Source organism: Theobroma cacao, chromosome 5 (genome assembly GCF_053813885.1).
Source record: "Theobroma cacao isolate CCN51 chromosome 5, ASM5381388v1, whole genome shotgun sequence".
Lineage (NCBI taxonomy): Eukaryota > Viridiplantae > Streptophyta > Magnoliopsida > Malvales > Malvaceae > Theobroma > Theobroma cacao.
Window position 1 is genome coordinate 5,479,846 of NC_142643.1, and position 14,044 is coordinate 5,493,889.

The 14,044-nt window shown below is 37.7% G+C and overlaps 3 protein-coding genes across 7 annotated transcripts; 1 reads left to right on the forward strand and 2 right to left on the reverse strand.

Annotated features, from left to right (window-relative positions):
- Positions 1-217: 217 nt before the first annotated feature.
- LOC18598196 (Basic-leucine zipper (bZIP) transcription factor family protein) lies at positions 218-4,998 on the forward strand. 3 transcript variants are annotated; one of them, XM_018120508.2, is made up of 8 exons: positions 218-599; positions 1,351-1,509; positions 1,587-1,664; positions 1,762-1,956; positions 2,025-2,102; positions 3,171-3,236; positions 3,432-3,530; positions 3,631-4,998. In XM_018120508.2, exons 1-8 carry the CDS (start codon positions 306-308, stop codon positions 4,480-4,482), a joined length of 1,821 nt encoding a protein of 606 aa, XP_017975997.2. In that variant the 5' UTR covers positions 218-305; the 3' UTR covers positions 4,483-4,998. The 3 variants fall into 3 exon arrangements, with proteins under 3 accessions (XP_017975997.2, XP_007027676.3, XP_017975998.2); XM_007027614.3 differs by having other exon boundaries at positions 3,465-3,530; XM_018120509.2 differs by having other exon boundaries at positions 1,354-1,509.
- A 269-nt stretch (positions 4,999-5,267) lies between these two features.
- Positions 5,268-8,733, reverse strand: LOC18598197 (Subtilisin-like serine endopeptidase family protein). Its single transcript, XM_007027617.3, has 11 exons — positions 8,623-8,733; positions 8,424-8,518; positions 8,223-8,320; positions 7,996-8,142; positions 7,784-7,889; positions 7,004-7,514; positions 6,798-6,901; positions 6,488-6,712; positions 6,222-6,330; positions 5,930-6,143; positions 5,268-5,815 (listed from the first exon to the last, which is right to left on the reverse strand). Exons 1-11 carry the CDS (start codon positions 8,731-8,733, stop codon positions 5,280-5,282), a joined length of 2,256 nt encoding a protein of 751 aa, XP_007027679.3. The 3' UTR covers positions 5,268-5,279.
- Positions 8,734-11,616: 2,883 nt separating this feature from the next.
- Positions 11,617-13,744, reverse strand: LOC18598198 (cytochrome P450 94C1-like). Of its 3 annotated transcripts, XM_088806141.1 has the most exons (3): positions 13,631-13,744; positions 12,071-13,442; positions 11,617-11,954 (listed from the first exon to the last, which is right to left on the reverse strand). In XM_088806141.1, exons 2-3 carry the CDS (start codon positions 13,262-13,264, stop codon positions 11,820-11,822), a joined length of 1,329 nt encoding a protein of 442 aa, XP_088662267.1. In that variant the 5' UTR covers positions 13,265-13,442; positions 13,631-13,744; the 3' UTR covers positions 11,617-11,819. The 3 variants fall into 3 exon arrangements, with proteins under 3 accessions (XP_088662267.1, XP_017976257.2, XP_088662266.1); XM_018120768.2 differs by having other exon boundaries at positions 12,071-13,744; XM_088806140.1 differs by having other exon boundaries at positions 11,617-13,744.
- Between the last annotated feature and the right edge of the window lie 300 nt (positions 13,745-14,044).

Genomic DNA, 14,044 nt, shown 5'->3' on the forward strand with positions numbered 1-14,044 from the left:
CCGATTGAACTAAAAGAGAGACAAATGACAAAACCCCACGTGCTCTTTCCAGGCCTTATCCACGTGTCCGATACAAATCTCTGCTTCACGTTCCCCTTCCCTCGCACGTGCCGGACCACACACGAGCCTCCGGTCCATCTACGTGGCAAAAAATTGATACGTGGCAGTCTCAGATACATCCTCAGGGCGCCGCAGGGACTTGTAAGAAACCTTTCTTTCCTTTCAAAGAAGTTAACAGTATTCAGTTCTGTTCATCTCTTTTGATTTTTTTTTTTAATTTCTGAATTTCGTTTTCTTGCTTCGGGATGGATTTGGAGAGAGGTTTAGCTTCGAGTTCGTTGGCGTCGACACCGGGAGAGGCGGCGGAGGGTGCGGAGGCGGTGACGGCGGATCGGATGGAGATGGAGGCGGCGGAGATATTGGCCGCCTTGGCCCATTCGAAGAAGCGGGATGCTGTTGCCGTCGCCGCGAAATTTTCCGCCAAATGGGGATGCAAAGGGAAGCGAGTGAGCAGGCGAGTCAGTAGTAGTGAGTCACCGCCTTCTGAAATCGGTTTGAACCAGGTTGACCCGGTTCAATCAAGTTCGGATCTCGCTGAGGTTGGTTTTAACTGGTGAATCACTCTAATGTTGTCCTTATTTTCGATTTAATTATTTTTTCCATTTGAAGAAAAAGCAACTCTACTTTTTTTTTTGGTTTCAGTGGCTTTTACTGTGTCGGTCCGAAATTAGAAATCCAAAATTATTTTTTTGAAAGTAATTCACATTATTGAAAATGTAGAAATAATATATGGCAAAAAGGTTCGTTTTTGGTGCTAATAAATTCATTTGAAACTTTTTTTTATTATAATGCTGAATTTAATTTAATAAAAATGAAGTTTTGTTTTGTGAATGCTGGAAATGTCTATTTTGAATTCTATTATAAAAGAAAATTTCTTTTTCTGGTATTTCAGTTAATGAGATATAACCACCCAAAATAACTTCTTGATTTTCTTGTAACCTGTTAAACTTTTTATGATATCGATGCAAATATGTTATGCAAGAATTTAAAGATAGTACTAACAAATTTCTTAATGTTGAACATTTTTTCAGCATTTATTTCATTTTTCTATTTCTGGGATTTGTAGGAATTGGGGAACATGGCAAAATTAAAAGAAGCTAGATGAACTAGGGAGAAACTGATGACCACAGAAAGTTTTTTAATATTAGGAAATTTAAGAATATAAATAATAATAACTTATCTGGAAAATGTGGTCCGCTAAACTAGTTGTGTCTTAATTGAACTTGTTTAGTGATCTGTCACCAAGTCACACTATTCTGTGCAGGACTTGAAAAATATTTTTGTTTGTAGCAGGATCGAGCTGCAGTAGACCAGCAGCAAAGTCAAGTGACAAGCACACCTGTTGTTATTGAATCAATAGAAGCTGAGCAGAACTCTGAGTTGCTTAACGGGAGTCATACTTGTGCTGCAAGATACACATCCAAGTGTGTGGGAAAGTCGAGACAGAATGTAAATCGAGATAGATAACTTCTTTACTGTTATGCTTTATAAATGCTTCTATTTTTGACTGAAGGTTTTTTGATCAGGCTGAAAAGGAGACACTTAGGTTACATAGAATGTTAACAAATAAGGAGTCAGATTGGCAGATGATTCGTGAAAGGCAGGTCGGATGTGTTTGCTTGATTCATTACATTTTGATGTATATGTTTACTTTCAGATTTTATTAATTTACTTAATACTGTTTGCTCATTTTAACTATAGATATTATATAGCATAATGGGAATGCCTGAGAAAGATGTTTGGGAGGATAGGCAGCACGATCAAATGACAGGCAACGATGTACTTATAAAATCAGTCAAGGCTGAGCAGAATGCTGAATCAGTTAAATCAAGTCCTACATGTGCCACAAAATACATGTCAGGTGGTGGGGGGAGGTCAAGACAGAATTTAACTGAGGTAGAGTGACTTTTTATTTGACTTTCATGCTTTGTGATTGGTCCTTAGATTTCAAGCCTTTTCATCAGGCTGAAAAGGAAGCACGAAGATTACGTAGAATATTAGCAAACAGGGAGTCGGCAAGGCAGACGATTCGCCGAAGGCAGGTAATTGATTTATTACGTGTTAAGTTGTTATGCTTGCTTTTAGATTATAAGTGACATGGTTTGTCAGTCTCCATTTGTTTCAATTGTCTCTTTTTCTTGCTTTGATTGTAAGTTTTTTCCTGTATGATGAGAATTGTTTCTGGAAGATATTTTGGGAAGAGCCTTATCTGTTTCCTATTTTCTTTGCTTTTTCCTCTAATTGAAAACCTTGGCTTTTGGCTACAATTATGCTGCTAGATAACTGCATACCATCTTTTTGTTGTACATATTTAGATTATTTTTGGCTATAATAATTGTTCTGTTAGTCATTAAATTTGGCTCATCATTAAACTCATAACAACATTGCTGGCAACCTTGTCCTTGTTTACAAGTTCTACAATACACTCCTACACTCATAGGGAGCTGCGTATGCATCAGTAAACTGTCAATGGGATCTGGTTGGATTTGTGTATGAAAAACAAGGAAATCAGCTAAAGGTTGATCCATAAACCCATATGACATGGTATCTTTTTTGCATTCTCTAACACAACCTACATATAGTGGATGCCTGATTATCGTGTAGTGATAACAATTGATAGCAAACAGTTCCTAATTCTGTATTGGATGCTTCAAAATGCATTAATTTCTTTTGTTGGTCAGGACATTAGATTGTGAACACTTTCTGATATGCCTTACGTCAGTTTCAGCGAGTGATTACTTGTGCAAAATGTCAAATGGCTTCAAAATACACTTTTAATCTCCTGAGATCTTGGGATTCAGAAAATCAGACCTGAGATATTTACCTAGTACCGAACATATATATTCAAGTCCATACTGCGTTCTGTAAAAAATTTATCTTTTATTGATGTGTGAAAGCAACATGTTGATGTCTCCGAGATTGGCAATAATAGTTTGTCTTCATTGCTTGGGTCAACATGTGCTAGTTGCAATATGGTATGTATTTTTTGTAAGCAAGTCACAGGTTTTGAATATTGAACTTTCAACATAATTTTCTGCTTTAGTTTTGATTGCTCTCCAACTGATTATTGGCTAACTACTATTGGGCACTTATGCTGTACTTTCATTCAGGCTCTCTGTGAAAAGTTGACCCTAAAAGTTGCTGATCTAACTCGGGAGAATGAAAATTTGAAGAGGGTAAGTGGGACTTCTTCCATATAATTATCTCAATTATGCAATAAGGCCTTATAGTTATTTTACTTTTGCTTGACCTTTTGAAATTAAAGAACACATCTGATCTTCTGGTAGTTTACAAAAAAATACTCAGAAGAATAGGTCATTGCTCGTTTAATTTTTGGTTGTTATTGAACTTATGTTAACATCACATGGTAGCTTATTCACTTTGATTACATTCCTACTGAGAAGGCAAAGGAGTTGGCCCTGAAAGAGTATAAGTCTCAAGAGAGCACAAATAAGCACCTGAAGGCACAGGTAACATAGCTTTAATCATGAATGTACTTTACCTATTTGACAAATTACTTTTGAATCCTGAAAATATGTTACCTCTTTGGCATGCTATGTTTTTCTGCAGATGGTGAAGGCAATAAAAGCTGAGGAAGGGGAAGCTCCTAGAGAGCTTAAGTTAGCCCATCAGATTTCTGGTCCATCTAGGAACTATCCATTTTACTTTTATAACCAACATCCTTTTCCCCCTTTCTGTTGGCCTTCCATTGTTCAGTCTTCAAATCCAGTTCAAACACAATGCGAGCACCAAAATGCCATTGTTGTTTCATCTAGCATTTCCGCACCAACTAACGGTAGGCTTGATTCTTCTCATGATCAAGAAAATCCCATTAACATTAATGGCCCCAAGACTCCCTTATATGTAGTGCCTTACCCTTGGTTCTTTTCTCTTCCTGATCATGGGAATGAACTGCATCTTCGGCCTTGTTGTGGCCCAAAAAACAACAAAGATGAAACTTCTGCGAATAATCGATTTAGTGCTGGGTGTTCTTTGAAATCTGTTGTGCATGAGGAGAAATATAATTTCTCTTTACCAACTGAAGTTGAAAAAGAGGCTTATGGCTCAATTGAAGCCAGTTCTAATAACCAGAATTGTACTTCAGTAAGGCTTCCTTCAGATGGAAGTGTTCAGTGTATAAGATACCAGATTAAAGAAGAGGTCATTCTACCTACACCTCTGTGTTCTGCAGGGCCTACATTTGTTGTTGAACAGGAAAATACACCAGATGTCAATACTGAGGCAGCTCGTGTAAGAGCCTGTCACTTTGTAGGTGCTTTGCCAGAGGAGAATCAAGAATCAACAAATTATACGACTAAGAAAGTACTGGATGCAGCTGCTGCAGCTGAGGCAAGAAAGAGGAGGAAAGAACTTACAAAGCTAAAGAACCTCCATGGCCGACAATGTCGGACTCACCGTTGAGCTTATAAGCAAAAATTTGGACAGTTGTTGTGACTAAAGGGAGTCCTTGAAGCTTGAACTCACTGCAGATATATATACAAATTTAAAAGCACGGAAGGCCTTCAAAGGGAGAAAGCCAAAATTATGGTTGCATGAACATCTCTGAGGTCCATTTTCAAGGCTAGAGGCGGTTTTTAACGCTTTTCTTTTTCCCATTTTGGGGGTAGGATACAAGGACAGTGATTCATTGTCCTCTTTTTTTTTTTTTTTTATTTAGCTTAACAAACTGAATGATCTCCCCTTTTTTTTGTTGTTTTGTTTTTGGTTAAGCGGCTGGAAATTTTAGATGGAGATGGGTACCTTTTTTTTTCCCTATTTCATAGGCTTAACTTGGAAGAGGTCTGTGAAGTAGTTTGCATTTGTTGCAAATGTAGCTGATGACTTGTAACTCTATGCTGCAAGTTTTTCGCCCTCTTGCAGAAAAAAGGACGTGTACGACTTTGTTATTGAGGTGTTGAAAATTTTTGGTTGATCTTCCGTCCTATTCCAATTATTTTCCCTCTTCATTTTTGCACAATGATGCATGGTGTTGCTCACACCAAAACATGCCCCTCGTTCCCAGGACTCGTGTTGCTCTTAAAAAAATTTCCAACGGTCATTGAGATTAAACTGACCATTTTACTATGGGAACTGAGGCAAAGTATAGTTCTGATATGCCCAGAAGGAGAAATGGGAATCGATTGAAATACTAGCTTGCTACTTGGTGAGTCAATTCTAACTGTAAGCATTGAGTAACGCCAAAATCAGAAAACTGATTGTTATTTATAGACAAGAATAGGGCTCTTAACACTGTGCTCTTTGTTACTCCACTCAAGGGTAGCCGATAGGATCTCTGTCCCATTCTTCATTAAGCCGCCCTTTACCAAAACCTTGAAAGATTGCTTCTGATGCGTCCTATTGAATTTCAACGTATTTGGGATAACTGTAATAGAAAGCCCCTTCGGAGACGTCACCTTTGCCTTGAATTCGGAATTTCCATACGCAACATGAGTCACAGTCCTGTAAAACACTGCGAAAATCCTAGATTCTGTACTATTGAGATGGACGTGCATGGAAGGGTAGTTGAGCGCGTCAGTGCCTCGTGCAGGTTTAAAGCTTGAGCAGTCCAATTTTTGCTCGCCACCGATGAGTAGGCCAATGGTCGTGCTATTGTACCCTTGTTTGCAAAGGAAGCTAATATAAGATCTCTCGTCAATGTCATAGATGAGGCCAGGTTGGATAGCTCTAATTGGATTTATTTGGCCTGATCCAGAGCTCAGTTCCCCAAACTTGTCTCTGATTTTCATGGGTGTTGCTATAGCAAGAAATGAAATGTTAATTGGATAGTAAATGAATATTCTGTCTGTCATTTGACAGATTTGAGAATTGGGCGTCTATCTATTCGCTCGATGTGTTTGGGAAGTTTTACCAGTAGTCATGAGAGCAGACTTGATTGCGGCTGGGGACCAGTCTGGGTGCATGGACTTGACATAGGCTGCAGCAGCTGAAGCATGAGGGCAAGCCATAGATGTCCCCGACATGAAGTTAAACGCAGAATAGCGTTTGTCACTTGGTTCTCCTGTAATTGATCTCAGATTTGTGTAGGCAGCCAATATGTTTAGGCCTGGAGCAGCAATATCGGGCTGGCCATGGAAGGCTAGCTCGAGTTAGAAAAGAAAGAGAGAAAAAGAGCAAGGGAGAGGCTGGTGAGGAGAATGTACCTTGAGAATGTTGCGGTTGAGTAACTGGGGTCCTCTGGAAGAGAAAGAAGCCACAAAGGGAGCATTCATTTTAACAGTTCTTGACTTGTATATGACAGCTTGAGGCTTCCTGACATTATTGAATTCGTGTGAACACCATTTATATAAGCTTTCTCATTGTCGAATTTATCATAATTTAATTTTCTCGTTTGTCTTAGTTGAGCTTTATATATAAGGAAATGAAAGGTTTCGTAGTGAAAGAAGAATGAATCTAAAAGCAGACTTACTTTGTAGAGTTAATATACCGATCAAGCTTATCCCCATCCTTGGAGCGAACCACAGTGGCTGCAGGTGTAAGAGTGAGGAAGTAATAGTCTTGCGGTGCATCAGTAGCCATTATGGTTCCAGCCCCGCCTAGCAATTGGATTGTATAGTCCTGGCCGGCCTCCCCTAGGCAATACACAATCTTTCCCTTCACCCTGTCTTGGCTCATTGTGCCGTAATCGCAAGCACTTAAATCATGTTTAAACATAATCGAATTAGAGGCTTAATGCAATTAGGAAGACAAACAATGCCGGATTGGCCAGGTCCACATACCTGATATTTCGGTCGGTGTAATTTCCAGTAAGATTGGTTGCATGAGCTCCGTTAGTAAAAGGGTACATCTTGTTTTTCATCGAAAATGTGTTGATTCCATTACCCTATATTGACCGGCGTAGGAAATCATATTTAGTATAGTTATTATGCAAATGGCCAGTCGTTGCACGCAGAAATTCACATAACAAAAAGAATTGAAAACGTACAGAAGTTGTTGTGCCATCGCCGAGCTTAATTTTTGACGTGAATTGCCTATCTATGCTGCTAGCAGCCACGGTCATGATCCATGGTGCAACATTTTGAACGGTTGCGAGCATAGGCCCTTCGTTCCCTCCAGCACAAGATGTCAAAATCCCTTTTCTCATCGCATGGAAAGCACCTATAGCAATTGGATCATGGAAAAATTCCTTGGGAGGGCCGCCTATTGAAATGGATATCAAGTCCACTCCATCGTGGATGGCATCGTCATATGCTGCCAGTAAATCCATGTCACTGCATCCGCTAATCCAGCAAACTTTGTACATGGCTATACGTGCAGATGGCACGCCGCCACGAGCAGTTCCTTTGGCTATGCCATACAAGCTGGAGTCCTTTACAGCTATGCCAGCAGCAGTGGAGGCAGTGTGGGTGCCATGGCCGTCGGTGTCAACAGGTGTCGGATCCTCCATTATAGGATAAGTGTTGTCTAGTTGATAGTACCTTGCACCAATGACTTTGCTGCCCATGTTAGAAAAGGTTCAACATCAAAATCCGATGCTGAAAGTTGTTCAGGATAGCTCATACAAATTCCAGGAAAACCAATTTTAATAAAGTTGAAATTCCTACATAAAAAGAAACTTTTTCTTGTCCAATGCTCCTAAATCTTTCATCAAATATGGTTCAACAGTTTACAAGAAGATAGCAATTTTGTTCATAGTTTCTCAATTTTTTTATCCCATTTGATGTCATGAAATTCTCATTTGTCTGTTTTAAGTTACAGAAAGTACTTGTTGCAACCAGTGAAGTTGGCTCCTTTGTCACATTTACCCTTCCATTTTGCTGGTGGAGGTCCGTAGCCTTTATCATTAAAACTGGGGGATTTCGGCCAAATACCTATAACCAACATCAAACAGTTTGTTTATTAAAGGGCAAAAGATAAATGCGATCTAATTGGTGGAAGAACTTCCCATTTGGACGACGCCAAAACATGTTCTTTTACCAGTGTCCAATACACCAACTATGATATTGCTTTCTGCAATGGCGTTCCTTTTCTTTAACTTTTCATGCATTCCCAGAAAATCCCATGATCTTGTTGTAAGAAGTTTGCGCCTTGTGTTTTCAAATACTGATATAACACCATCTACACCTGTAAAAGGCAATGTGAACTGCAAAGGAATGACAGAACCATTACAAAAGAAAATTTCTTCTTTGAAATTTCTTATAGACCTGATAGTCTCTTTGCTTCATCTGGCAAAAGCCTTGCAGCAAACGCATTGATGCTCTTTCCATAGCTATATATTTTGGATTCTCTGGCTATATTCTCACTACAAGAAAAATATTGGTAAATATCATTTAGAACAGTCTGATCAATGGGATAATTTATTAGTATAAAACATTTTTCAAAAAGAGAAGAATGAATAATATTACTCTCCAACTGCCTTCAAAAGCAGATTATGATGTTTATCCATGACAGAAATCCTGGCTTCATGATGTGGCGCTTCTCCCATGTACACAATATATGGCTGTTGTTATACATAAAACAAACTCAATCATTATAAAGAAAAATGATGAATGGTTGTTTTGGTCATGAAAACAGGTTTAGTTCCTATAAGACAGCAAGAGGTACCTTTCTTTCATTTTCAGTTGATCCTTGGACTAAGGTAGCTGCAAGAGCAAGACATAACCAACCGGCAAATGGCAGAAGATTGTGCATCATTTTTACTGCAATATTTTGCATTTTCTATCTATGGAAGAATACAAAAAATTCAACATGAAACGATCGAGTGGCAGTTTATGCTATAAATAGAGGAGCAAAATAATGAGAGCTTCACTAGTACCAGTGCCATTTCCAGGCATGCAAGGCCGAAAAGTGTGGTGAGTGATGAGAGTCAAATTTTGACCAAGGAGCGATATTCATGATCCATTGAGTGATAGCTAGGAAGCATATGTTCTGTTTGAAGCGAGCTTTTAGTGGCTTTTATTTGGGATCTGTATTACTAGATTTATTCCAAAACATGATGGTAAGAATTTCAAAGAGGAGAGTTTAGTTGCTCGTCCTTGCACCCCCACCCCAAGGACGCAATTCCATGGCTAATTTCCTAAAATTCTCTTATTTTTTGCCTATAATGTAATTTAATTTTACAAATGCTTATAATCTCCTCCTCCAAAGGTTAAATATAAATTTTTATATTTATATATTTTTGTTAAGTTAGAGAACTTAAAAGGTTACCTAATTCTCACAGATTTATATATTAGGTAACTGATCAATAATAATTTTTAATCATTTTAAACAGGTCAAATTCTAAATTTAATTCTTCTACTAGATAAAAATATTGATTTTAATTTTTATATTATTATTTATACAAAAGAAGTTGTTGCAGTTTTAAAAATTTTTAATGTTGGTCTAATCGTTAAAAATGTTAAGATTTTTCCATTAAAAGTATTGACTTGTGCTTAGGTGAAAATTTTGGACATTTTAAAAAAATAAAAAAAAATGTAAGGTGGATTTTTTTTTTCAAGTTTTTAGAATTTGGTAAAGAATTTGACATGTGTTTCTTTGTTTTTTTCAATTTACTTTTCGTGATTTTAGTTTTACCTATTTTTTTTCTTAATTTCTTCTTCTAGAAAGAAAAAAAAATTAAAACACCAGAAATTGCAGCCATGGCCGCCGATTCGGTCAATTAGACCAGATCCTCTCTCACTCTCTCTCTCTCTCTTATGTCCTTCCCCCATTCTTTTTTTTTTTTTTTTCTATCTCCTTCTTCCCTCCGTTACTGCCTGTTTCTCTCTTTCTCTGCCAACATTAAATGTCACTATTTAATAGTTGATGTTGTAGGCTCTTGATTCACATGTCATTTTTCATAATCAAACGTCAAATACCAATATTTTTTGAAAAACCTAATTAATATTATAATTTTCGTTAGATCGCTTTGTCCAATCACTCTGAAAATTAAATAATTCATTAACTATGTTAAAATATAGCATTGAAACAATGAAATCTGCCACAAAAACAAAGAAGCATATGGCTAACAATCCCATGTCCCAAAACTAAGAAAAATTGTATACCAAACTTAGCTAAATATCAAGGACCATTTAAGGCAGTAATCGGCAACAAAGAAAGCAATTTTTGCAGGGGGGATTTCAAACATTTTGTCTTCATTGATCGGACTTTGTCATTAGAATTAGGAACCTACCATTGTAAAATTCTCCAATCTCCCAACCATTGCGAACAGGGCATATATCCTACGAGAGTCGAGTGCAGCCCTCGTAGACAAAAACCCCTCCTGGAAACTGTTACAAGGACGCTCGTGAAGACCTTGTGGGCAGAATTCTTGTTCTGTTTTTAATTTTGCACCTTATTTTTCTCCTCTTGTCCATTGGGGTTCACCTGTTTAGGGCTTCCCAACTACCGACCTCCTTTTTATTTTTGTTAATAAACCTCACCCTTTCTGTCTCTTTCTTTCGTTTCCCCTGGTATTGATTTTCTATCTATCCTCTTTTCAGCAGGAAGCAGTTCTCTTTATGGATTACGGATAATTCTTCTTTTACACTAGTCCATCTAACGTTTCTCAATCACCAAAAATCATTGGGATTCGATGTATATGTATATTGGATCTATATAGCTTGTCCGATTGATCTAACAGTAAAAGAAAATATTAACATTAATATATAACAGTAAAGCTAGAATCTGAAATCCTTTGGCATGGTCAAACCTTTGCTGTGTTGTCTTTTGCCTTTTTTTGGGTTGTTTTGCTGTTTTTGTTGCTGTAATTCTTTTCCTGGTTGCTATGTGCTTATTCTTGACAGGTTGCTCTTTTTCTTTAGGCGGGTAGTGGGTTTGATCCCATAGGCAACCGGCTGCTTGATCTTATTTGGTTTTTCTCATCAGCTATACTGGATTTTTGTAATCAGTGAGGGCTGTCTAAGTACCCATGTGGTAGTGTTTTGTAAAGCTATTGTGAAATGAATTCTTACTTGCCCTTCAGAAAAAAAAAAGAAGAAGAAAGAAACAGTAAAGCTATTTATGTTTATTTTGCACCTTAGTTTTCTCCTCTTGTCCATTGGGGTTCACTTAAATTAGATAAGGGTTATTTTTTTGGGAGTTAAAAGAAAGCATTGGTTTAAGTGAAGCATTAACCTTATTTAATTTATGTTTATTTGGGTTTATTGCTCTACTTCTTGTTTATTACTTTGTGCCTTTTGTTACCCTTTTTTTAATTTTAAAGAAGCTACTAAAACAAGTAAAACACAAAAATAAAATCAACTTAATTACTTTCTCAATTCTAAATTGAATATTCACTTTTGACTTAATAGGAAAATTTAGAAAAACGTTTTGATTTAAATGTACTTTATATTAATTTGGAATTCTTTTTATAACATTGATAAACTATTTTTAATGAAAAAAATTATTAAAAATTAATATGATATACAGAAAAAATAAGAATGAATATGTATTCCAAAAAAAAAAAGTGAATATAATTTTATAACAGATTAAAAAAGAAAAAGCAGATTTAATTTGAAAAAGAAAAGAAGTAACTTTAATATGCTTGGAGTTCTAACCAAGCCATGTACTAGGAAAAGTAAGTAGTTGAACAAAATATTCACGTTCTACTGCCCAAACTTGTACACGTAATAAAACATTTTAGTACTTTGGATAGCTTCAAAGCGTGCGACTGACCTGATAAACAAAAACAAAGCTCCATCCATCTGATCAGAACACCAGGCTGCAACTGTTTATACATTCAATAAACACCAGCCACCCATAATTTTGTACAAGAATAAGATCTAATGTCCTATCGGTACAAATCATCAGATAAAAATATTCTAATGAGTAACGAAATTATATTGATAAGCAGTGACACTTTTTTCCTTGAGCACAAATTGGCCATTGAATCTTACGTCACTTTCGATATCATGAATCACGCTGTGCAACTTGGCAGCACCTGACGATGAATCTGTCTGCATACTGTAGTGTTAACCACACAATTGTAAAACTTGATCGGCTTAAGTGCCATAATTGTACTATTAGACTAATGTTTGTAGAGATTTTATGATTGAGGTTCTCTTTCTCGTACCAGGACAGGGAGTCCACCACTAAAAGTCGCGGTAAGCCCAGGAGAGAATCGTGGTGTCCGATGTGGTGCCACTAATTCGATTTGGAATCGCCGAACGAGTGAAAGTGCCACGCTTTTCAGCTCCACTAGAGCCATTTCTTTCCCCAAACACACCCTGAATCCAGCTTGGAAAACTGGATACTTGAAAGGGTTTTCAGGAGAGAAAACACCGTTTCTCAACCACCTTTCAGGCTTGAATTCCAAGCAATCTGGACCCCATATCTCTTCAATCCGTCCCATAGCGTAGGGATGATAGGTAACCCTAGTTCCTCTCTTCAAAAACGACCCGTCGGGTAGTGTATCGTCCTCTTGACAAAACTTTGAATCAAATTGAATAGGAGGGTAGAGTCTCATACTCTCATACACTGCTGCTTGTAAATAATGGAGTTCTTTCATCTGTTCAAAGCTTGTCATCTCCTGGTTTTGCCCAATAACTCGATCCGCCTCTTGTCTAATCGCTGACCCTACTTTTGGATGCTTTGCCAGTAGCCAGAACAAGCTTGTTAAACCTGATGCCACCGTGTCACGGCCAGCCAATAAAAAGCTTATAACAATATCTCTTAAGTAAGTTTCATCGTTTACGGTACACATGAAACGGGAGAGAAGATCATTATGGGTTAAAAATCCCATTTTACGCCTTTGCCTTATGACCTCTTTGGCTAAAATATTGATAATCTTGACCGCCTTCTTCAATTGCTTCTCACTGCCTATATTCAACATCCGTTTGATCTTCCATACAAGGGGGGAAGCAGTCATGGCTCTCTCAGCTGACAATTTCGAGGCTAAGTCAAAGGCCGTGGCGAATTTCGACATGGGTAGAGACAGCTCTAGGCATCTAGGGTCCAGCCCAAAAGAGAACCTGCATATGCTATCAAACGAAAACCTTCTAAACACGTCTTGTAAATCCAAAACCCGCTGTTCTTTGCCGGTTGCAACGGATGATAATAACGGGATAAGCCTGTCTATGATCTCACAGTTGATAATCTCAAAAGCATAAGATCTTATCGACTGCTTCCCAAGCTCCAGGCTTGCCATCTTCTTCTGAAACCTCCAGGAATCACCATCTACGTTGAATATGCCTCGACCAAGAAAGTCACCCAAGATCATGGAGAAAGGTTTCCCTTTGGGGAAGTTGTCAAAATTTGTTTTCAGCATGTACTCAACGTTGTCAGGGTTGGCTGTGATTGTGTTGCCAAGAACATGAATATGGATAGTTTTGCCAGGCGAGTTCTTCAGCAGGTGAGTGTACCAATCACAAAGATTCTCAAATTGTCTTGACCAACTCGAGGCGAGATAAGCACTGCAAATCTCACAGTTGCACCAGAGTTTTGGTCTGAGTAAACAAAACAAGAGAGAAAAAAGAGAAAGGATTATAAAAGTGAAGATAAGGAAGCAAAAAGAGGCATTAAGAACCTGAAAGAACCAGTAAGCTTCAAGTTCCATAGAAGAAGAATCAAAGTTAAAGTAAAAAGAAAAAAAAACCAATGAAACAAAAGAGAGAAAGAAGATTAAGGCTAGTACAAAAAGAGAGAGAGCGGGGGCGAGACAAGAGGTAGCGAAATTGAAGGTCTTACGAATAAGATCCTGAAATTTTTATGTAGTTAAAAACAGCTTTAAGGAGTGTAGTCCTCTAATCTTCCCCACTTACGAAAAAAAAAGAAATAAAAAAATAAAAAAAAAGAAAAGAAAAAGGTGAAATTAAAAATAATTAATTAATATTGGAAAATCCCTCGTGCGCTAAAGAACAAAGTCAGTTACTAGGGGCACCTGCCACTGCCAGTACTTCTGCCGTCAACTAACGTAAATTGTGAATGATCATCCCACGTGCTTTTATTCTTATCCGTACCAACTGGTTTTTTTTTCTTTTACCAGAGAAGAGAACTTGGTTAGTTGATTGTGCCCACTGCCCAAGTTTACACAACGAGGGACAGGCGC

Coding starts and splice junctions, on each gene's coding strand:
- LOC18598198 (XM_018120768.2), bottom strand. CDS start 13,552: ATGGAACTTGAAGCTTACTGGTTCTTTCAGGTTCTTAATGCCTCTTTT. Junction 11,955..12,070: donor GTGGTGGACTCCCTGTCCTG/GTACGAGAAAGA, acceptor TACAGTATGCAG/ACAGATTCATCGTCAGGTGC.
- LOC18598196 (XM_018120508.2), top strand. CDS start 306: ATGGATTTGGAGAGAGGTTTAGCTTCGAGTTCGTTGGCGTCGACACCG. Junction 1,957..2,024: donor CAAGACAGAATTTAACTGAG/GTAGAGTGACTT, acceptor CCTTTTCATCAG/GCTGAAAAGGAAGCACGAAG. Junction 2,103..3,170: donor AGACGATTCGCCGAAGGCAG/GTAATTGATTTA, acceptor ACTTTCATTCAG/GCTCTCTGTGAAAAGTTGAC.
- LOC18598197 (XM_007027617.3), bottom strand. CDS start 8,733: ATGCAAAATATTGCAGTAAAAATGATGCACAATCTTCTGCCATTTGCC. Junction 6,713..6,797: donor TACACCGACCGAAATATCAG/GTATGTGGACCT, acceptor ACATGATTTAAG/TGCTTGCGATTACGGCACAA. Junction 5,816..5,929: donor GTCTGCTCTCATGACTACTG/GTAAAACTTCCC, acceptor TTCTTGCTATAG/CAACACCCATGAAAATCAGA.